The sequence below is a fragment of the Cibotium barometz genome, chromosome 7, assembly GCF_041138505.1.
Source record: "Cibotium barometz isolate CiBa-2024 chromosome 7, ASM4113850v1, whole genome shotgun sequence".
Lineage (NCBI taxonomy): Eukaryota > Viridiplantae > Streptophyta > Polypodiopsida > Cyatheales > Cibotiaceae > Cibotium > Cibotium barometz.
In genome coordinates this window covers 55,976,182-55,998,988 of record NC_141052.1, presented here as the reverse complement: position 1 = coordinate 55,998,988, position 22,807 = coordinate 55,976,182, and the positions used below count along the sequence as shown (strand labels likewise).

Here is a 22,807-nt window from a genome sequence, read left to right as displayed (position 1 = left end):
AGTAGAGATAGGATCATAGATATCACCCTAAATAGAAGATCTAAAAGAGTACCCTAACTCATCTAGCACTAGAAACTCAGGTCTATGCTCCTCATGCACTATCGTATGCTCATCAACATGTGAAGTATCATCATTCTGAATCTCACACTACACTGCAATGGATGCATCACTAGTCAAGAGCTGATCGCCATGATCGTCTTCACCACAACAAAATCATCGCTATGCTCATATGCAATGCCTAACTACCCAAGTATATGCACTAAACCCAACTAAATGCTGCTACGTATGCTATGAGAACTAAGAGTAGAGATAGAATCATAGATATCACCTTGAACAGAAGATCTAAAAGAGTACCTTGACTCATCTAGTACAAGTCTATGCTCCTCATGCACTATTGTATGCTCATCATGTGAAGTATCACCATCCCGAATCTCGCACACTGCAAGGATGCATCACTACTCAAGAGTTGATCCCCATGATAGTCTAATGTATCACTATCTCCTAATGCATCACTATGATCCGCTCGAAGGCAGGACATAGGTGTATCATCAATTACAATGCTCGGAGTGCTCACTGTCATCCCTCCCATCAAGATCATGCCCACAAGATCTAACTTACACACATCACTCTCATCATCATCATGTGCATATGTGTCAATGGTGTATCTATGTGCAATACATCAATATCATCATGTGTATGTGCATGCCATCATGATACCCATCCTCGAGTATATAGTCATCTCTTCTCACGAGCGTAGTGTACTCGATCAAGTCCCCACATACATCATCCCGTGCAAGCAATGCCGAACCATCCATGTAAAGATAACCACATAGATCCTCAACACAGTAGAACGTCTGGACCATCTGGCACGGACATCCTTCTCATCAAATAAGTGTCAAAACTAGCTAGGCAACAGCATCTCAAGCTCAAACATCCATATGTGATATGAATATGATGTGTCATCGTAGCATGATATCGATGAAGAAGAATCTAGAGGTCGAAGCTGCGATGTGCCAAATGTATGTATGAACTGGGCAAATGGTATGCATCTCCACACCTGAAATGGTATATCAAGATGACGGGCATGGAGCCAAAGTGATAGGATACAAGCAGATGCCGCGTGATTAGCATCTAGGATGAAGTCGTAGTGATGTCGACGACGATGATGGTGGATAGCACGGCGATCGTAGGCGGGGTAGAGGTAGTAATGGATCCCCATGTCGTCCGCCAACGCTCGAGAGTTAAGGAAACCCCCCCCCCCAATATGCTCAAGAATGCCACACCACGTGTGAAAAAAGCACCAATATGCTCAAATGGCCATCCGCATGTGAGCAAAGATCAAAACAATGACTAAAATGCTCAAAATGACCACCCACGCGTGAACAAGGACCAAAATTGAATGCAAATCACCACCAAATGTCCGAAATAGTACAAAAGTCAATCCACAAGGTAGGGCTCATGAGTGAATATCCTCAAATGCACCAAAGTGGCCAAAAATATACGTGTGAATGCCCAAAATACACCAAATCAGCCACACGACATGCGAACCACCTCCACGAAGCTCAAAGCATGTGAACAACGGCGAAAAATCCCCAAATCTACCCATTGCATGTGAGAACACGACAAATACACTACACCCGCTACATGTATACATGTATACACCCCATATCACCACAAAGTGTAAAAATAAAATGAAAAATTTGAGTAAGGCTTAAAGAAAAATAAAGGGTAGCCAATGATAGGAAATGTGGCCCAAAATGTGGAAGATTACAATGGATGAGATGGTCAAAATATGTATGGACCATGGGCAATTGAGAGAATGGGAATGGCCAATTAATTGGAAAGTGTGGAGGTCACAATGTGAAAACCGTAAGCTGAGACTAAACACAAAATGTGACCCTCTTGCAACCAGTTTATTTTTTGTAATTCTCGTCCTTCACACGCAGGCAGCCAATACCTGAGAGCTTAGAGAGCTCAATGATGGTGGCTCCTTCTCTCTTCTTCTTCTTCTTCTTTTTTTTTTGTGTGCTGAGCCTAAAAGGCAACGAAGCTCATCTTACGTTGCTGACGGATTGTTAACACGAGAGAGCGTTTTTTATATATATTATAATGATATGCTAGTTGCGCCTAATGCAGGTGAAACGTTGAGTATGTAGAGAAAAAAAACGGCTAATGAACGTTCGACTGTGCTTTTAAACTATTGCTCTGCGTTTGAACACGGACGAGGTGTTAAGCTTTCAGCCATAACTCTGCAACGGACTGCGTCTCGCATTCCCCACTGTGAAGGAGGAGGAGCTGGCCAGGAACCAACCACAAGAGTTGCTGCTGCTGGTGAGAGCATGCAGCCTCTTAACTGCTAGGCAGTCTTACCTTGGGTTGTTGAGGCGTGGTCATCTTTGCCTGCCCATCAATCTAAAGTGTGAAATAAAAGTAATTATGGCTGTTTGGGTACTTCGAGAGGTCCAGAGCAACAGTGCCCTTTTCCTAGAGCAGGTTTTAGGTCTCGAGAAGAAACTATCAACAGCCCTTGGGAAAGGGTTCAAGTAAGCACTGTGAGGATCAAAACCTCAACCTTCTATGAAGTGACATTAGTGGTTAGGTCTCTGGATATAATAACACATGCAGGTCTTGAATTCAAGCCTCTTTAAAAAGGGTACCTTAAGGTCTAATAGGGGCCCTTAGACCTTTACCCTAAAGTATAAAGCTTAGATTAGCTCTGGGGATTATTCAAAAGGAGAAATACGGATGGTGAAGCCACTAGGAGACATAGCCATTATAAGATTACATAAGCAGCATCACTTCAGTAGTTTTCATAATTGATCAAAGGCATGCTTAAAATAGTAGGTGCACGATTCACCAATTGAATTGATCTTAGGCATACACCAAGTTGTCAAATTATCAAGGCCTCAGAAAAGGGTTAAGATCTTGGATAAGGTCGGAATTTGAAAGCAAGAATGAGAAAATACATTAATTTGTCCCGTTCTCAGAGGGTCACATGCTGATATCATATCTGTATCGATTTGTGATAGTTGTTTTTCCTTCTCTCTCAGTTATTTTAATCTATGGCTCAGTATATCCATGGTATCATTGTATCACTTTGGGTTCTTTTTATAGACATTAATACTACTTTCTTCTTTCTTCCTTCTCTTCTTCTCCTCCCTTAGCACTGAACCTCTATTGTGACTTGACATGTTTTAAGCCACGATGCACATCAGAGTTTCTTGTCAAAAACACTCTGATTAGATAGTCTGAATAGCAGTCTGCAATGGCAAATGAGCAGCCATATAGAGCTAGATTGTAGGCCCATACAAAGTGGACACCCTCTTGGCAGATCCATCATGTGGAATCCCACATCTCATTGCAGCAGTTGACACATTGTTCATTGCAGTGAACTACTGCATACTCAAGAGCCTTGTTCCTTGTATGTTGTGAATACAGACTTCATTTTCCACGCATCCTGTGCTCAATAGGTGAAATTTTTACGCTTGCAGTCTGCAGAACAGCAGCTCCAAGAAGGATTGGAATGGGCCATGCAAATCCAGGAGAAATCAACATTGCCTTGAAACCATAGGCGCCGACTATGGCCCGTATATGCTGCCCAGTAGAAGCCAAAATTCAATCAGTAGACTTCATCAAATCCTGTGGCCATGAAGGGAACCCATGTAATCTTTAGTTTTTTAATTGAAATAAAAAAAGGCATTCAGTGATCAAGTTTATCTCACCTGGGCATGAAGGAAGGTAACTCCAAGGCAAGCCACAAGTAGAGCCTTCCTCAACCACCTCTTGCAAAGCTTACAAGAAACAGCATGCTTTCCAGGCCACGTGGATTCATCTAACTGAGTGCATTCCGTGCCATTTTGCTGCTTTTCTGAAGGCCTACTGAGAAAACCCCATGCATGAACTTGAACTGCAGATCGTTCAGCCGCCAAAGAGAACACAAGAACAAACACCAGAAGTAAAACCTGATAAAGATACGGAAGCACAATAACAATGACATCAGGTACCCCCAGACCCCATTTCGAATCTGAAAACCCCACCATGTCAACTGACCAACCCCTTACGGACATGCTGCCTGTTGGGTAGCTATCCCCAAGAACCATGCCCCAGAACCATGGCATGAGCATCAAATATAACAGAAGAAAAAGCTGCCCCCACCAGAGTCCAGTTGTGGTTTCATAGCTTTGTACCAACACTGCTCTCAGTATTATCCACCTAGTAGAGCTAATTCTAGATGAAAAGTTCCCATTAAGACCCTCTTTCACCACCAGATAAAGGTAAAGCTTTGGTACAATGAGGAAAAATGAGAGAATGCAAAAGCCCACCCATAGTAAAGGTCGGTAAAGTGCATCCCAAACAATGCCCATAACAAAGAATTCCTTCCAGGTCCATTTCAGTCTTTTCATATGACCACTGGCAGAAAACGGCCTCAAATCACTTACTATTCGCCTCCCTGAAGAGTCGTGCACTACAACCTGCAAAGAGTAGCGGGTTGGAGAAGGATCGAGGTAGTTGCTCATATTCAATGATGCAACAAAGTATTGACCTCTATCACCATCCTTGGATGACTGCTGCAACTTGAGCTCCTTTACAGGGGTGAGGAGGTCACCATAGGAGTCATATACTTGTGCTTTAACTGATACCACAGAATGCCGAGAGAACACCAGAGCTCTCACTGAATCCTCCACAACGGGTTTTGAGGGGGAGAACATTCCCCTCTGCATCTTCTGAGAATCAAGAGGATACGTTACAAGCACAAAGGCTTTTGTACCTTGCAAATCATCAACAGAGGATACATTCAGATCGACTAGACCAAGGTCCAAAAAAGATGCATGTCCATGATCAATGGCTATGATCCGCATCACCCTACTCTCCTTCCAGTCTCCCATTTCCCATTCCCAAAACTCTCCAACATCCTTGGACAAAAAACCAAGGTGATGCTTAATCAGGTTCCTCCCAAACTGATAGTGCAAATGCCCACACAAGTAAGCTGATATATTATGCTTTGCAAAGATCTCTTCTGGCCGCCTGCCATTCCCTGTGCTGGCGATAAACGAAGTAGGAAAATGTCCATATACTAGCTTATTGACCCTGTCTAGAGGATTGCCATCCCACTGACCGAGTTCCCTGTCCAGTATTTCGAGTCGTTGATTGCTAGCATGCCCAAACAGGTTGCATGGTCCACGAAGGCCAACATCCATGGAGTTATCTATCCCAACAAATAAGTGCTTCCATTCACCATTCTACAAAACTTTGAAAGGCAAAAAAATAAGCTTACCAACAATCATTCACTGATTTTCAATAGTGGTTAAGTATGCCTACCACAGATGACCAATAAAAACAGAAAAGGTGAGAAAACTTTTCATGTGTGTGTGAGTTCTTTCTTTTTTCTTTTTTCTTTTTTCTGTTTGCCCCCGCGGGGCGGGAAGGGGGAAGGGGTGTTGGGGTGGAGAGGGGATGGGTAAGGGTAAGGGTTTGAGGTGGCCTTGTAGTCAATAGTGTCCAAAGGGACTTAAACATCAGCTGAGAAAACACAGCCAAAAGGAGCTCCAAATCAATGGACTCACTACACCAGGCATGAAAAATATGCTACATAGTGAGGCTACTAATCAACTCCCTTTGTAAGTCCAGAGATAAGCAGTGTGCCAGTCCGGCAATGCTCTAGACCAAGGCTAGCCCCTAACCATTGTTGTAACATGCTAACTATGCGGAAGCATGCTTAATTGATGATTAACACTAAGCAACAAAGATTAACACTAATCTTATGTGCCAACCTAACATAGAGAAGTAGAGAGACTCTTTAACTAACCTACTCCTGCTAGATATTTTACTAAATGAACGAGTGATTACAATGATTGGCAAAGATCCAAATGAGATCTAAGTCCTAAATCCTATGCATGAATTGAAGCTTATTGTCCTCCTCTATGTGTTAATGGAAAACACTCATATGGAGGTGTACTTTGCTGATCCAAATGTCATGGTTGCATGCCCTTGGTCTTGGCTCTCTTGCTCTTGGTCTTTGCTTTGCATCCCTTGTCCCTGAATGCTTACAAATGGTCCATGGCTTTCCTTTTTAAAGGGATTTTGATATCAAGTCATATTCAAGTCAGCCAGCCCTTTTTAGGCCATAAAGAGTCATCAAAAATGTCATAAAATGTGTTCATATTGTGCCCAATACTTGTCCCAACCATTCGTACATGTCTTGGGATCCTCTGGGCACCTATAAGGCTATTAAAACTGCTCCATACAGCCTCTAACTTTCCCCTTTAGACAGCTGCAAGGAATAAACGTGTCTACGTGATTAAGGTGTGCACGTGACATACCCTCCTACTAAACTTGGAGCATTGGGACAAACCATGTACTTTTGCTCCTTGCTTGACTGGTCCTTCCGTAAGCTCATCTCCCAACTCTTTGGCTTCTCTGAAAATGATGCCTCCACTTGAACTGCTGACACTTCTTTGGGATCCTTTGCCAATGGTTGTCTTCCGACATGGGAGACTCTTCTGCTTCCTCCAAAAGTCTTGTGGCACTGGTCTCATCTCCTTCATATTGGATTCAGAGAGACATATCAAGGTTTCTTCCTCGCATTGATGAAAAACCTTGCATCATAGTTTGTTGCATAAGCACATGACCCACTATGATGCATTGATTGTGGAGGCAAATTCTTTTTCTGTGTAAAACCATGATGACCATGGTCAAAAGGAAAACTAGCTTGTAAAGCATTTGACTGATTTGTATGCCTTCCATTCTCAAATGGCATATGGACTTGTGTCCCACTAACTTGTGGTTTGTTTGATGCATAGGCATGCCTTGTTAGCTCACCCAATCTCTTTGTCTCTACGCTACTCTTGTTTCAAGAGTGATGATCTAGCATGATTAGCTTCAAATTCATTGAAGTGATGATCGACCATAGGTGATGACTTCCAAGTTCCATCCATAATTGGCTCATCCAAAGCTAAACCCTTTCCCTTGGTTAGTGCTACCACCTCGTTAGGAGTCTGAAGGTCATCTGAGATGAACTCCAATACTTGCTTTGACTTGTCCGCTATCAACATCGGCACCTCCTCAAGCTCTTCCACCGATCTACACTCAGTACTTGAAGACTGTCTCCCAATCCACTTCCGGCTCTGGAAGCTCTACGGCATCCTTGGAAACTCCCTCCTGGTCGATTTCAACCTGTAGTGAATTCTCCACTTTCATACCTTTGTCCTTAGGCTCTGTGTTTGTCAACTTGGCACCTTGTGCCTAGATATGCTGCCAAGTGGTCCAACTTGGCTTAATGAGCTTCGGACCTTCCCACATACTAAGCTCTCTGATTCTTCCAATACTTCCAAGTTGAATCGTCAAACCATGCTCCATCCTTCGTAGCTGGATGCATCCACTCTAAGTGTTCATAGGCTGGCTTTATCACAAGTACCAAATCGGTCAAGATCGGGTCTAGCTTCCCGAGAACATCTTCCATGGTTTGGGACAATACCCTACCTAGGCTTGACCTAACTACATGCAAAACTATTGCCACATGCAAGACCTAAACATATAACCCTAATGCACATGCACAAAGTCGATTGCGGATGCAAAAACGCCTATTTGGCTATGCAAGCTTAAACGTTGCTGAAAACAGCAATGCAAGGGCTAAACCAATGCAAAATAGAAAAACCCGAATTTTGCCTTGCAAACCATAATTCAGCATGCACACCCATTATCTAGGATTGACCTAGATGCTCTCATACCAATGTAACATGATAACTATGCGGAAGTGTGCTTAATTGATGATTAATGCTAAGCAACAAAGATTAATGCCATGAGCAAAACTAACACAATGAAGTAGAGAGAAGGAGAAGAGTGAGACCCTTTACCTAACCTACTCCTATATATTACTAAATGAATGAGTAATTACAATGATTGGCAAAGATCCAAATGAGATCTAAGCCCTGAATGCTATGCATGAACTGAAGCTTTTAATCCTCTATGCATTAATGGAAAACGCTGAGATGGAGGTGTGCTTTGCTGATCCAAATGTCGTGGTTGCATGCCCTTGGTCTCAGCTCTGCATCATTGTCTCTGAATGCTTAGAAAGGACCAATCACTTGCCTTTTTTTAGGGATTTTGATAGCAAGTCATATCCAAGTTGGCCAACCCTTTCTAGGCCATGAAAATTCATCAAACTGTCATAAAATGTGTTAATATTGTGCCCAATACTTGTCCCAACCATTGGTGCATGTCTTGGGCACCTAAAAGGTTGTCAAAACTGCTCCAAATTGCCTATTATACAGGCTCTAACTTTCCCCTTAAGGCGGCTGCAAGACAATTGTGCACATAACAATTGTCTTCTTAATAACCGTTTTCCATGTACTACACGATGCCACACCTACTAAACTCCCACGCAATCCTACAAACAATGTTGCTCAGACTTCAACACAGCACCACAATTACAACACAATAGGGTGTCCCATGCTAGCAAGCTGAGGACCCACCTCCACGCCATAGTGGGCAAGAAACCACAGGAAAAGCTGGGTGCTGGCTGTCACAAGGAAAGCTCAGCATTGGCTGACCCAGAACCACATCACATGCAAAAGAAGCCTGATGCCTAGATCATTATATTAACTTTGCAATTAATATAGTGTATGAACTTGAGAGAAGAGAGAAAGGAAAGTGCACAATGCACCTAATTGGGTCCCAAAATTCTATGAAGGGCCACCACGTATTTGTTTATATTATGGAAAAATATGTACAACACACATCCTTGACCTTGACCATTCGGTGCATTTATTTATATTATAGAATAGAAATATGCATATACAAATCCTTGACCTTGACCTTTTAAGGTCTCCTTCCCTTCCCTTGATGACTCTAGCCTGCGGTATCCATAATCTCCCAGTTGTCAATCTTGTTGTTCCTAGTGTATCCTTGTCAATGGTCACAATAACCTGGCCTTTGTGTGTGTTGTTGAAATCCTTGCTGCCTTTGTCTTCTGTGAAGTGGAATGTTGTTATCTTGGTCTTTGAAACTCCTGGATGCTCCTGTTGATGCCTCGGATCCAACCTCCAACTTGGAAAATGAGATGCCTCAATGGTAAGTGGAGGGGCTTATTTATAGGAAAATCCTTGACCAACTAGCACGTGTCGGCCAGCCTTTTGCAAGCCCAAAAAAGATTGTCATAAAAGTCACCTAAATGTTCAGACTAGGCTAAAAAGCCCTTGGCAAGGCTAGTCTGCACATGCTTAGGCTGCACAAAAATGGTCCAAAACTGTGCGTCGCTTGGACCACAGAGGCTGAGGTTGTCAGGGCTTATGAGGATGATGGTGGGAGGCTTGCCCTTCAGGTTTCTCACCTCCGCATTTCGGCAGTACCAATCACAGCCCCATCTACTACTACAGACCACTGGAGACCAGGCTCATGTCAAAGATGGGAGATTTGCACTAGCATTGCACCCTGGCACTGTGCACATATGGCGTGCTAGATGCAGCGAGGGTACCCACACTCCGCCTACAAAGTCCATCAGGAGCATTTGACTCGACATCATTCATACCTTCCGAGGTCAGTGGGGGAAGTAGTTGTTAGCAATCATCTCCTGTCTGTACATGTAACTCAATGAGGGCCTTTGTTGTGGGTGTGCCCGCCCGTGAGCTTTTCCCATTTTTCCATGTTTTTTCTCCCCGTTTTTGGGTCGTGGGGGCTGTCTATTGCTAGCCGACTCACTCTTCTGCTACCTGACTGCTGTTTTGTCCTGGCCGACTCCTTTTTTCCCAATAGTGGACACCCAGGCAGGCTGTCGGCTGTTTTTGACTTAGCCAACCAGCACTGGAGGATGGTATAAATACCACCCTTGCTCCCCCACTTCCTCTTGTATCGGATCCTTGTGTATGTGAAGCTTGGAGACAGTGGGAGCTTGAGGGTTTGCTATTTTTTTTGGTGCTGATTGGAGATTTCTTGGGTTGTTCAGGACATGGAGATCGGGTAGAAGGCGGCCATCACCGTTGGACAGCCACCTTGCATAGTGTTTGCAACCTCTTCTTCGTTTTTTTCCCACCCACTCTCCCTTCACGAGACCTTGTGAACCCTTGAGATGGCAGATCTGCTTGAGATGGCTGAGAAGCACGTGAAGATCCCCACTATCCCCACATTCCCAGTGGATTGACAACTGGACGGGACCAACTATGGCATCTGGAAGATAATGATGGAGTCTTATGACTTGGCTGATTTCATTGTGGTTGGTGTTCCACGGACAGAGTTGGAGGACAGGGAGCTTTTACCCTCTACTAGGAAAGAACAGGAGACTTAGGCACAGTTATGGGATCGTGTCAATGCCCATGTGCGTTCTTTCATCTTCCTTAATTGCACACCACAGGTGATCAATCATATCAAACGTATGACGCTGGCCAAAAGGATTTGGTAGCATTTGGCTTCTACGTATAACAGGGTATCACCCATGAAGCGGATTTCCTTGGAAGTGCAGATGCGGTGATGGATCCTGCAAAGTCTTCGGCTGCCCCAGATTTAGCCCTATTTACAGCCCCTTATCCTCTGCGTTTTTCTCAGATTTGCAGCCTTCTTCTTGCAGCGTTTTCTGGACAGCTGCTGCTGGTTGGTTCTCCTTCAGTTTCACTTCATTGCTTGCAGCCAGAAGGTAACTTTTCATCAGCGTTTCATTCCTACTTTGAGTTTGGATCTAGGCAGCCTGTTTTTTCAGGACAGCAGCCCCTCTTTGGTTGCGTTTTCCTCTCACGTGGACATTCCCTTTTGCAGAGGGGGATTGTGGTGGTTCGGGCTTTGGTGGCACCCTTGGCGTTGGAAAAGCAACTTATGAACTTATCAGTTTTTGCCTTTCCATCTTTATCTGCTTTCATTCTCTGGGACGAGCTTGCTGTTTGTGGCAAGGACATTTCTACAGAGGACATGGCTATTCGGCTTCTCTCCAAGCTTCTAGAGAGGTTTGATGCATATTTTCAATCTCTTTTTTCTTCTCTCATCCTATTCCAGTTACTTGGGAGGAAGTTCTCCCCTCCGTTATGCAGATTGAGTCGCGCTTTGAGGAGCGGACTGGCACCTATGGTGGCCTTGATGGAGCTTTGGCAGCGCGAGATAAAGGGAAGAATCAACAAAAGAAAGGGAAAGGGGGTTCTGACAAGAACTCCAAGGATAACGACAAGGATAAAGACAACAGCAAATCTTCTAAAAACAAAGACATTGAGTGTCATTATTGTGGCAAGAAGGGTTATAAATCGCCCTATCATGCAGATTCAAACCTTTATATCCTCCTTGAGAGGGGGTTGATTGTTATCATTGTGGTCTATCTTGATGACCTCATCTTTACAGGTTCTTACTCTGTGAGGATCCATTCAGTCATGGATGCTTTGGAGACAGAGTTTGAGATGACGGATCTTGGCCTTCTGCATTATTTTCTCGGCTTTGAGATTTGGTAGACCTCGAAGGGCATTTTCTTCTCTCAGCAAAAGTACACACGGGAGATTCTTGACAAATTTCAGACGACTGGATGCAGACCAGTATCTTCTCCTATGGATACTAGTGAGAAGCTTTCTCTACTTGATGCTTCTCTAGGGATTGATCAGGGACAGTATCGGGTTCTCGTCAGTTGTTTGGTTTGGTTGACCTACTCCAGTTGTTTGGTTTGGTTGACCTACTCCCGATTGGACATATGTTTCGCAATCAGTTTATTGAGCTCTTTCTCATCCAAACCCCATAAGCAGCATTGGCGGTGTGCTCTCAGAGTTCTTCGATACTTGCGTGGCACTCTGGACTTTGGCATCTTGTATGGCCAAGAATGCACTCTTGTTGGATGGTCTGATTCAGATTGGTCTGGAGATCCAGATACTCGGCGTTCGACCACTGGTTGTGTTTTTACACTCGCGTCTGGAGCCATTTCATGGAGCAATAAAAAGCAACCTACTGTGGCGCTTTCCTCTACAGAGGCGAAGTATCGTGCGGTTTGTTATGCTGCATGTGAGGCAATTTAAAACCGATCCCGTCAAGTGGGAAGGACTCCGTTGGACACCCACACGCTTAATAGCACAACTTTAAAACCACAAATTTGAAATGGACAACTTAAAACAACTTGAAACTTAAATGAACAGAAATGGAAAGATGGACACCAGCACTGGGGCCGGAACGGGCCGACCCCCCCCTCAATATATGATATATTTATTGGGAGTATTTAATGAATACAATGCTCCATGGGTTCTGAGAACCAGATAATGTCCATGTACATATGAAAACAGTACCAAACAAGTAGGCTCGGATTTCGATGAAGAAAACTCGAAGCAGAACGACCACTAGGGTGGTCCAATCTCTGCGGTCCCGTGCTTTCACTGGACTCCGCGGAGAGCGCCTCACTGGTGTTCCGAGACCACGCACAAACAAGCGCTCTCGTACTAACGCCTGGCTCTCCCGATCTCAGCACCTTTGGACCGAGGTTCGCCAATACAGCTTGGACAACCCGGCACCGAACGGGTGTAGCCGTAGAGGGAATGAATCCCTTAGCAGATTTAAACATATAATACTTTATTCAAATCTGAAAGTCACTTACTTGTGGATGGCCGATAGAAGACCAATACCCGTGGTATTTGTGTAGAAGATGTAGCCACCCAATAGATGTGAATTCCTCTTGTAGTGGAGAAGATGTGCAACCTTGTTGAGATGGCACAGCCGCCTTGTAGATAAACTTACTGTAGCCACCACGACAGGTACCACCGCAAAGACCACAGTCGCCTGCTGTGAGAGAAGGAGAGGCTTGTGTAGTTGCCAACTGAAGGTAGCCTCCTGCTGTAAGCTTCAGCCGCCTGAGAGAGAAAAGAAACCACCGAGTATAGAGGAGGCACCAGGCTGCTGTGCACAGCTACTTGGCTGCAGCCTGCGTAGCTTCCTGTAGAAGGTAGCTTGCTGGAGAAACAAGCGCAGATTTTTTTGGAGAGGACCCACGACTTCCTGTAAGAGAAACAGGCAGCGCCTACTGCCAATATGCTGCCGCCTGTAGGAGCATGTAGAGGGGCTTGGCTGCAGCCTGTAGTGTAGAGGATAGGGCAGCCTGTCAGTAGTAGCTGCCTGTGGAAAACATGCGCAGCAGCTTCATGGCCGCCTGGGGAGTATGCGCTGCTATTCTGTAGGAGATGGCAGCCGCCTTAGGAGGATTAGCGCAACCACCAGTAGCATGTGCAGCCGTACAGAAGAAAAGATGGCAGCTGCCTTTGCGTAGGAAGAGCAGCCGGTTGATGAATTCAACGCTAGAAGGGAGCGATGGATGCCCACGCTTGAAGGAGAGAAAACGATTGATAATTTTCACTTCATGGATGAAGCCTTTTTTTAATAAAATTAATGTGTAGTTAACTAGGTGATAATACCCACGTTTGCATGTGGGTGGGGAGTTTGGGTAGGTGCCCATGCCCACCCCCACACTCACTTAAGTGGGGCTCCCCACCTTGGCCCCTAAATGGGTGCCCAAAGGGAGTGCCCACATTTAAGTGAATGTGAACACCTAACCTTATAAAACAAAGGGGTTAGAATAAAATATTAAAACATGTGTAACATACTTACCACCTGTTCACATGCACTAAAACTCGTCAGAATACAGAGCAGACTTCACGACTCACTGGCAGGCGTCCCCGCTCAGTAAGTAACACGTCAGGCAGGCAAACACACAAATACATGTCATGCGAAAACAGTTTCAAACATGCAAAATATGTGTGCATGTGCAAAAAGTAACATGGACATATCTCCCGTTCATGGAACAAGTACAAAATATCTGTCGGCACAAAACTGGCACGACATAAGAACATAAAAACCTGGTCTTCCTATGGAGTGACAGTCCCATAGGTAAGACACAGTTCCAGGCACGAGTTTCCCTATGGTGTGACAGTCCCATAGGTGAAACACGGCACGAATACTGGCTCTTCCATGGCGTGACAGTCCCATGGATCGAACACAGTCCAGGTCATACACGGGTGGCACTGATCTGGCTCCCGTCCATACGACACCATCCTGCTAACACACGGGTGGCACCAGTCTGGCTCCCGTCCATGTCAGCAAAATACTGGCCTCTTCACATGAGACACCGCCTGGCCTCAAGTGAACGAGACGCAAAAACTAGGAATGGACCAAATGGTCGGCCAATTGGTGACACAATTTGGTTGTGGAGATTATTGGAGGAGCTTGGCTCTCCTCCTACCGGATCTACTCTTCTTTGGTGTGACAATCAGAGTTGCATCGCCATCGCCAAGAACCCTGTGTTTCATGCTCGTACGAAACACATTGAGATACAGTATCACTATGTTCGTGAACGGGTTCTTGCTGGAGATTTGCGTTTGGAGTATTGTCCTTCGGTGGAGAATGCTACAGATTTGTTCACCAAGCCGGTTTCTCAGGCTTCATTGGCTCCTCATCTTCAGCTTCTCAGAGTTTGTTCAACATCTGGCGCTAAGAGGGGGTGTTAGCACATTCATCCCCAGTTTCTGCCCATTTCTGATGTCTTTTTGGTCCCTTTTGCATGTCCCTTGATTGTGGGCTGGCCACCCCTATTTTACATATTTTTCTGGGATTTTTCCCAACCCATATGGTTTTTTCCCAGTCGGCCAACACTACCCACCTATAAATAGGTGGGCTGGCCTCTCACCTTTTCATTTTGCCTTGTATATCTTTTGCTCCCTCACTTATGAGACTGCTTGTGTCTCTTGCTTGGGACTGTATTGCTTCAGTATATTCAACATAGTTGCAACTTGCTCCATATCTCTCTCTCTCTTGCACTCTCTATTCAGCACACTCTAGTGCTCTTTTGCTTCCGCTCTATGCACTCTTTCACTCAATAGCCTCTGTGCATCTAGCTCTCCAGATCTGCCATGATGTAATACTGGCAACAATCTCCCAACTAGTGTCAATCCTCTGTCTTGGGGGTATATAATCAGAGGGAGAGACATCCTACAACAAACCATGCTCGACAATACCTCTATGAATGAAAATAGCAAAGTCTGTACCACTGCCCTCGTAAAAAAACTGCGAACCATACTAGGAGAGCCAAGCAACTGCCCCCCAAGTCACATGCATGGCGCTCCCACTCAATTTGCCCATAAGTTGAGCTATAGAACCCCAAATCAGTTGTGGAGTGCTGCATCCCCATAAACAATGTTGTACAATCTTAGAATCTCCCGCACATCTCGGGCAAGTAGGTGCTACACCGAAGACCGATCTCCATTGATTGGTGGGAAGACCACCGTGTAAAAATAACCAAAAGAAATGAGAGATCTAACTCCTTCTGTATGAATGCCAAAGCCTATGCCAATATCTCCGTTGTATCGCTACAGAGATATCATAACTCTCCCAATGAGGCCTGAGAGTAGGGATCCTATGCGTCTATCGAGTGAGAAGAAGCCTGGCATTCCGAATTGTGAAACTGAAAAAGCGAAGGCTTTTCAATGGATCGAAGGCATCAATCCACTCCCACTCTCTTGGATCCCACTAAAGATATCTCTAATAGGACTGCCACCATATAGCCACAAACACCAAGAGCCATGAGTCACTATTTGAGGAGAAGGATCAATGAACCAATGCTTCCCCGAATGACCAACAATCCTCACTGGACTAAGCCTAGTATTTGGGATGATCCCCTCCATGCTACATCTCCTCAATCTCCCTCCACGCATGATAGAATAGAAGATGCAATATGTAGCCTCCTAGCCCGGGAGAGCACTAACCTACAGAGGTATGCCTATCCTCGAAAAGACTCTGTCACGTGCATCCCGCACTTGGATGCCACGTAGACATTTCTGTACAGAAGGTGCAGGACCTGGGATGGTGAACTGGTCCCATGTGAGCCCAGTCCGGGACGAGTCAGCCAGGGATCCATCTCAGTCGTCCGAGGTCAAGTGTGCACTGTCTTGCACATGAGTCCAAGGCCAGGTGTGCACTGTCCTACACATGAAACAGTGCCAGTCCGCGCTGTGAGTCTCCCTCTAGAATGATGTCAGTGGTTCTGTGTATCTGGTATACTCGCGGCGGTGCCCGGGGGACTAGGGCCTTTGACACACTTGTTGATACCATCAATGCATATTAAAACATTTAAACATGGCCACAGCCTTAACACATATCCATCATCACTTTGCATAAAACATAAAGCTGGACAAAACATCCACAAATGCTGAAAATGGATCTTGCACATGTGACACCACATAGAGGCCGGAATGGGCCGACCCCCCCCTTGGAGTATTTTATTACCCAAGGAGAATAATATCATGTACCGAGTGTTACCTCAGAGCTTTGAACGCCAGATTGACACCGGCGGCGCCCTCGAATCATTTTCCCGAGAAAATGAATTTCAGTAAGTATAATGGTAAACTCGATCCCACAACTCTTTATTCATGGTTACATCAATTTGAAGCTTACTTTGCCGCAGTGAGGAAAACAGATCCTGACAAAGTGATCTTAGCCGGTTGGTACTTGGAAGGTGAGGCCATTCCTTGGTGGACTCAGTGGGCTCATGCCCACACCAGAGCAGGTATGGCAGCTTATGTGTGGGACGAGTTCGTCCGCGACCTTAAGCAGTGGTTTCTACCGCCCCGAGAAGATGAGTTCAGGGGAGCGCGTCAGAACACGCAACCAGTCCTTCAGTTTGCCAATAAAATTTCGACCTTATGTCTGCAATTAGGCTTATCTGACACAAACAAGAAAGGGCAGTTTTTGTATGGCCTGGACACGCAAATCCAATGGGAGGTGCGTATGTTTAGGCCAGCCACCTTTGAGGACGCACTCTCGCTTGCGCAGAGTGCAAAAATGAAACACAATGGTGGCAAGCCCAAGACTTCCCAGCCGGCTTCTCCCAGGGCTAACACCTCAGGGGAAAAAAGCCAGAACCAGACAAGGTCTTCCCCAGGATAGAGCCCGGGAGCCTCTGGCTCCAAGAACTCGAACAATGCGTCTAAGCTTACTCCAGACCAGAAAGCGGAGGCAGGCAAGACAGGTGGCAAGTTGAGTGCTGAGGAGCTTTCTAAGTACAAGGAGAAGGGTAGATGCTTCTTTTGTCATACAAAAGGACATACTTCTCGGGATTGTCCGAAGAAGCCTCCAAAGGCCACCGCCGCCTCCACAGCTTCCGTGGTGAGCTCAGCTCCCACACAGACCCCAGCGGCTAACCCTAATTCTTCAAACCCCGGTGCTTCAGTTGGAGCAATTATTAGCCGGGAGCTCGAAGATAAGCAGAAGGGCGCCCATGACCAGGGGTATGAGCGCAACGAATTGCTCAAGTCCTTTGGCTACATAGGTGGCCAGAGAGTCGTTGTCTTGTTTGACAGCGGCAGCACGGAAGATGTGGTCACGAAACAGGCCGCTAGGCGTGCCCGTTTCGAGCTGACTCCGGTGGACAAACAGGTTGAGGGTTTTAGCACAGGTATGACAACGAGCGTCAAGTATGAAGCTCTAGGTGCTAAGTTAGTGATTCAAGGCATAGAGTTTGTGCATGACTTTATGGTTGCCCCTCTTGTAGGAGCAGACATAATTTTGGGTATCCAGTGGTTTCACAAGTTCCTTCCTGGTGTCAAGTGGGACAAGCACACGTTCCAGATCAATCGGAATGTGTCAAACACCCCGGTGACCATTAAGTGTGAGCCAGGTATTCCAAACTTTCCGCTCATAAGCCACTTGCAGGCTAAGCGAGCACTCAGGAAAGGCGCACAGTGTGCGATGATTTACATCCATACAACCCAGACGGTGGCCAGTGCTTCCGAGAAGTACTCGGTTCTCCATGAAAAGTTCCAGAAGATTTTTCTTCGGGATAGTCTCCCTCCCTAGCTCCCCCCGTCCAGACCGGACGATCACAGGATTGACCTCCTCCCAGGCTCGGAACCCTCGAGCAAGTTTTCGTATCGCCTTTCTAAGGCAATGGAATCGGAGTTGGACCGCCAACTCCAAGAATTGTTGCAAGCTGGCTTCATCCGCCCCAGCGTGTCGCCATTTGCAGCACCGATCTTGTTTGTCAAGAAGAAAGATGGGTCTTCCCGGTTGTGTATTGATTATCGTGCACTCAACAAGCTAACTATCAAGAGCACATTCCCGATGCCTCGAATTGACTATATTCTCGAGAGGCTGAATGGAGCAAAGGTGTTCTCAAAACTGGATTGGAAGAGTGGATACCACCAAGTATGGATTGTAGAGGGGGACATCCCCAAGACAGTCTTCCGTACAGAACGGGCCCACTATGAATTTGTGGTCATGCCATTTGGTTTGACGAACGCCCCAGCTACATTTAACCGCATGATGATGCGTATTTTCTGGGATTTGATTGGAAAGTGTGTGTTCATATTTCTGGACGACATACTCATATTTTCAGCTACAGTTGAGCAACATGACATTGATGTGGAGAAAGTCCTTAAGTTGCTGGAGAGCAACGAGCTCTACGTCAATGAAAAGAAGTCAGAATTTTATCTGTTCCAGGTACATTACTTGGGATAGATAATTAGTGCTGAAGGCATTCGACTTGATCCAGCTAAAGTGGCCGAGATTGTTAACTGGGAAGTACCTCAGAACAGCTTATGACATTAGATCATTTGTGGGTATATGCGAGGCATATTCCACCCACATTGACAAGTTTTTTGATCTCTCGGCACATCTCACCGATCTGCTAAAGGGAGTGAAAACAAGAAGGCAAAAGATTCGAATGACTCCACGAGCGTTGGAGGCATTCCACAACCTCAAGGTGGCTTTATCAGAAGCGCCTTGTTTAGCCCTTGCCTCGTGGGACGAACCATTTCAAGTGATCACCGATGCGAGTAACATCGCAATTGGAGGTGTATTGCAACAGAATGGTCATCCAGCAACTTACATGTCTTGTAAGTTACTGCCCGCCGAAAAGAACTACTCGGTCTATGATCGTGAACTCCTAGCAGTTATACAGGCCTTGAAACATTGGAAACATTTCCTGTATGGCCGTGACTTCGAGGTTCGCACTGATCATCAAGCATTGCGCTGGATTCAGACGATGCGAAGTGCACAGTGGAGTGATCGACAACACCGCTGGAGTCAGATATTCCAGCAGTTCGGTGGTATGATTGAGTACCTTCCAAGAAAGGCCAATCCAGTGGCCGATGCTTTGAGCAGGAAGGGACAAGTATCTACGATTCAGACCACTAGACTTGACCTTGTTGGTACAGGACTAGAGGACATGAAGCACACGTACGCGGATTCCGAAGAATTCGGTACTCAGTGGGAACAAGCATTGGATGCCACAGGACCATGCCATTTCCTGATACGTGATGGTTGGCTTTTCTACAAAGGCCGACTATGTGTCATGAAGTCATTCCGGGCAGCTCTTCTCCATGATGCCCATGACGCCATTACAGGTGGTCATAGGGGCATGAATTCGACTCTACAGAAATTAGAACGGCAATACTATTGGCCAAAGATGAGGCGTGATGTGTTTACATATGTACAACGCTGTGACATTTGTCAAAAGGTGAAAGCTCCTCGTGGAAAGAAGATAGGGTTGTTACAGCCCTTGCCAATTCCTGAGGGTCCTTTCCAGGACATTTCGATGGACTTTGTCACAAATCTGCCTCCCAATCCGAGTAAGCGTAATACGCAGTGCTTAACTATTGTTGATAGGTTTAGCAAATTTGTTATGCTTATTCCTTGCAGGGCCAATGTGACCGCCAAGGATGTTGCCCAGTTATTCATTCGGCATTGGTACCCGATTGGCGGGATTCCTAGAACCATAGTGTCAGACCGAGATGCCAAGTTTACCAGTTATTTTTGGAGGGCATTGTTTGATAATTTTGGTACTAAGCTGAATTTTTCCAGTGCATTCCACCCACAGACAGATGGCCAGACAGAGATATACAACCAGTTGGCCTTTGATGTGCTGAAGTGCTATGTCCACGATCAGCAAGGTAAGTGGGAATCATTTTTGCCTTTAGTTCAAGCTGTTTTGAATGACTCTTTTTCTTCAGCTATTGGCAGGACTCCATATGAGGCAGCGTTTGGAAGACCTTTCCAGTCGTTGTTAACCAGGACTTCGTCTTCAGTACCGGAGGCGAACAGAGTGACGGTGTCTTACCAGGAGATCCTACAGTCAGTAAAAGACAGATTGGCTAAAGCACAAGAGGCCTATACTCGAAAGGCCAATAAAGACCGAAGGGATATGAAGTTTTCGGAAGGAGAATGGATTTATCTTCGGATAATGAAGCAAAGATTGAAACAGGTGGACAAGCGATGCCCAAAGTTGTCTTTCAGGAGCTTCGGACCATTTTCCATCCGGAAAAAGATTAATGAGGTGTCTATGCAGTTAAAGCTACCTCCGAGTTGGACTATGCACGATGTATTTCATGTCAGTTGGTTAAAGCCATATGCAGGTCCACCCCCTTTAGAGGTCAAAGACGAAGCGGAACCAGACATTGTGGATGAAGCAGAAGTAATGGTTCCAGAACAGATCCTTCTGCACCGTTTCAAGCATGGCTCAGGCCGAAGACTACGACAGTTCCTCACGAAGTTTCAAGACCGAGGAACTCATGAAGCGGTATGGCTCGACAAAGAATTTTTCGAAGACTATCCGGCGTTATTGACGGATTATTTGGAGGCTCTGCAGCTTCCGTCAAGTTAAGCAGAAGGGGATGTCACGTGCATCCCGCACTTGGATGCCACGTAGACATTTCTGTACAGAAGGTGCATGACCTGGGATGGTGAACTGGTCCCATGTGAGCCCAGTCCGGGACGAATCAGCCAGGGATCCATCTCAGTCGTCCAAGGTCACCTGCACATGAGTCCAACGTCAGGTGTGCACTGTCCTGCACATGAAACAGTGCCAGTCCGCGCTGTCGTGGCGTGGACGGTGTCGCTAGGAAAGCGCGAGACTTCTGGCTGTGAAAGTAACTTTCAAATCCCAGCAAAGAAACTCAACATATAACTCTTCAAGAAGAACCACCAGCAGAAGCTTTTCAATTTAGACAAATGGGTACAAGCTTACCTAGACATCAACACATGGCCTCATCAATGCAGTCATGTAGTATATTATTTTAGAAAAGAGTTTTGTGAAGACCAGAGACAAGTAGTGTTCATAAGTCACCAAAATACAACACCTATGGTATTTTAGCCTCTATGAGCCTCCCAGTAGCTCTGCATCAGCCTGTCACTTCTTATGCGTTTCCATCAACATCATAATCATCAACATTGCCATGGAATGCATCAAGGTCCACAACCACAAAGGCATCAATATAGTTTTGATAAAAAACCATTGGTAGCCAAAAGCTTGACCATAGCTCGACTTACTTCACACGAACCCACGTCAGCCAGCCTCTGCTTTGTGCTTGTAGACGACCACTACTGCTCCACTCACAAGTACCATATCACTAGAGAGTCCAGCCAGACGGCCTGCGCCATGAATTTTGCAGCAGTTCTCTTCATTTTTCGAAAGTTTCTGGAAGCGTATCATTAGACGCAGCTTAATTTCCTCTATAATTTGAACTCCTACAAAGCTTGAACAGAAGATAATCTCAACTTTTTAAAATCTCTGGTTCATCTGCTCTCTGGTTCTGAGTTTTTCTGTTTTCTGCATATATCCCTCCCACGACGAGCACCGCCTTCTGGTTATTTCTCTCCTTTCCCGCAAGGAGATCGGGCGCACCACTTTTGCAGCTAAATTCCCGTATTTTCCCAGTTCGAAAATACACTTGCGCCACCTTTTCTTTACATTATTTTCGGATATTATTATTTTTGTTACTGCCACACAAGCCTATTAAGAAGTGTGCTTTTCCCAGCATTCATATAGCCAACCAAGGAAATAACTGGAATGGGTACAAATCCTCTGCGATCACAATATTGTTGCCGATGCCCACGGACAGAATTGAGCTCTTTTCTGAGGAGTGCCGGGTTCGCTCCATCTGCTTCTCACCCATTCCTTTCACCATTCCTCCAGCTTGTCTCTCATGTTGCAGCTCGTTGGCTAAATATATCCAATATTAGAGCTGTCCGATCACACACCCGAACATCATTCCCAAGTGCCTTCTCCAAATTTCTAAGCTGCCCTGGAGAAAGCTCATCATCAAATATGACTGTTTCAATGTCAAGTGCACGAGCTTCTGTACGCAATTCTGTAACTTTTCCAGACCCAATGTATGTCCTTGGATTTGGATGATCAAGCTTCTGATAAGTGGAGCCCACCACCACCATACTCACAAGAGTCATTTTGAAATAGCTCTCACTAGCATAGGTGCCACTAGGTTCACCATCCATGGGCATGAGGATATTATTGAAGGGATCATTCTGCCTATGAGGATACACAAGGGCTTTGAATGTGTGCAGTATCTTATTAAAGTTCTTCTTGTTTTGCTCATTTCACGATATCTCCAAAGGGTATTCTTCAAAACCATTTCTCATATCATACATGCTCTCACTTTTCCATACATGTTGAGAAGGGTGTTCCCTACTGCAAGGTCTACCATAAGCATAAGGCTCCATATTTCACACCACACTCATATACAAAAGCTTCGAGACCTGACTCAGCCTCAGCTCGTCTTATTGAACCTCATTTACAATATGAACATATGTACATGGGCATCATATAATGACTCGTCATAGCACTTAATCCCATGCATCTGGATTTGCATTTGATGGCCTCATATGCATGGTTTTACACCATAGACGTGCCATGGCACGACATCCACCCCCTCTAAACCTGCACATCCTCTGGTATGTGCCAAATCATCATCAAGATCCACATATAACTGGATGTCATCTTCTTCTTCTACATTACCAGGAAGATCATCCTCTTCCTCTTCAACCATACCCATACTATCGCTGTCAAGCCTCTCATCCTGAGTTCCCT

The 22,807-nt window shown here is 45.5% G+C and overlaps 1 protein-coding gene across 1 annotated transcript in view; it reads right to left on the bottom strand.

Annotated features, from left to right (window-relative positions):
• Positions 1-2,844: 2,844 nt before the first annotated feature.
• LOC147637211 (putative metallophosphoesterase At3g03305) overlaps positions 2,845-22,807 on the bottom strand; it is a 55,988-nt gene continuing 36,025 nt past the window's right edge. Inside the window, exons 3-4 of the mRNA XM_086800829.1 lie at positions 3,723-5,240; positions 2,845-3,594 (exon numbers count right to left, since the gene is read on the bottom strand). Coding sequence (XP_086656955.1) covers positions 3,442-3,594; positions 3,723-5,240 — 1,671 coding nt within the window. The 3' untranslated portion in view covers positions 2,845-3,441. The remainder of the gene's footprint in view (positions 3,595-3,722; positions 5,241-22,807) is intronic.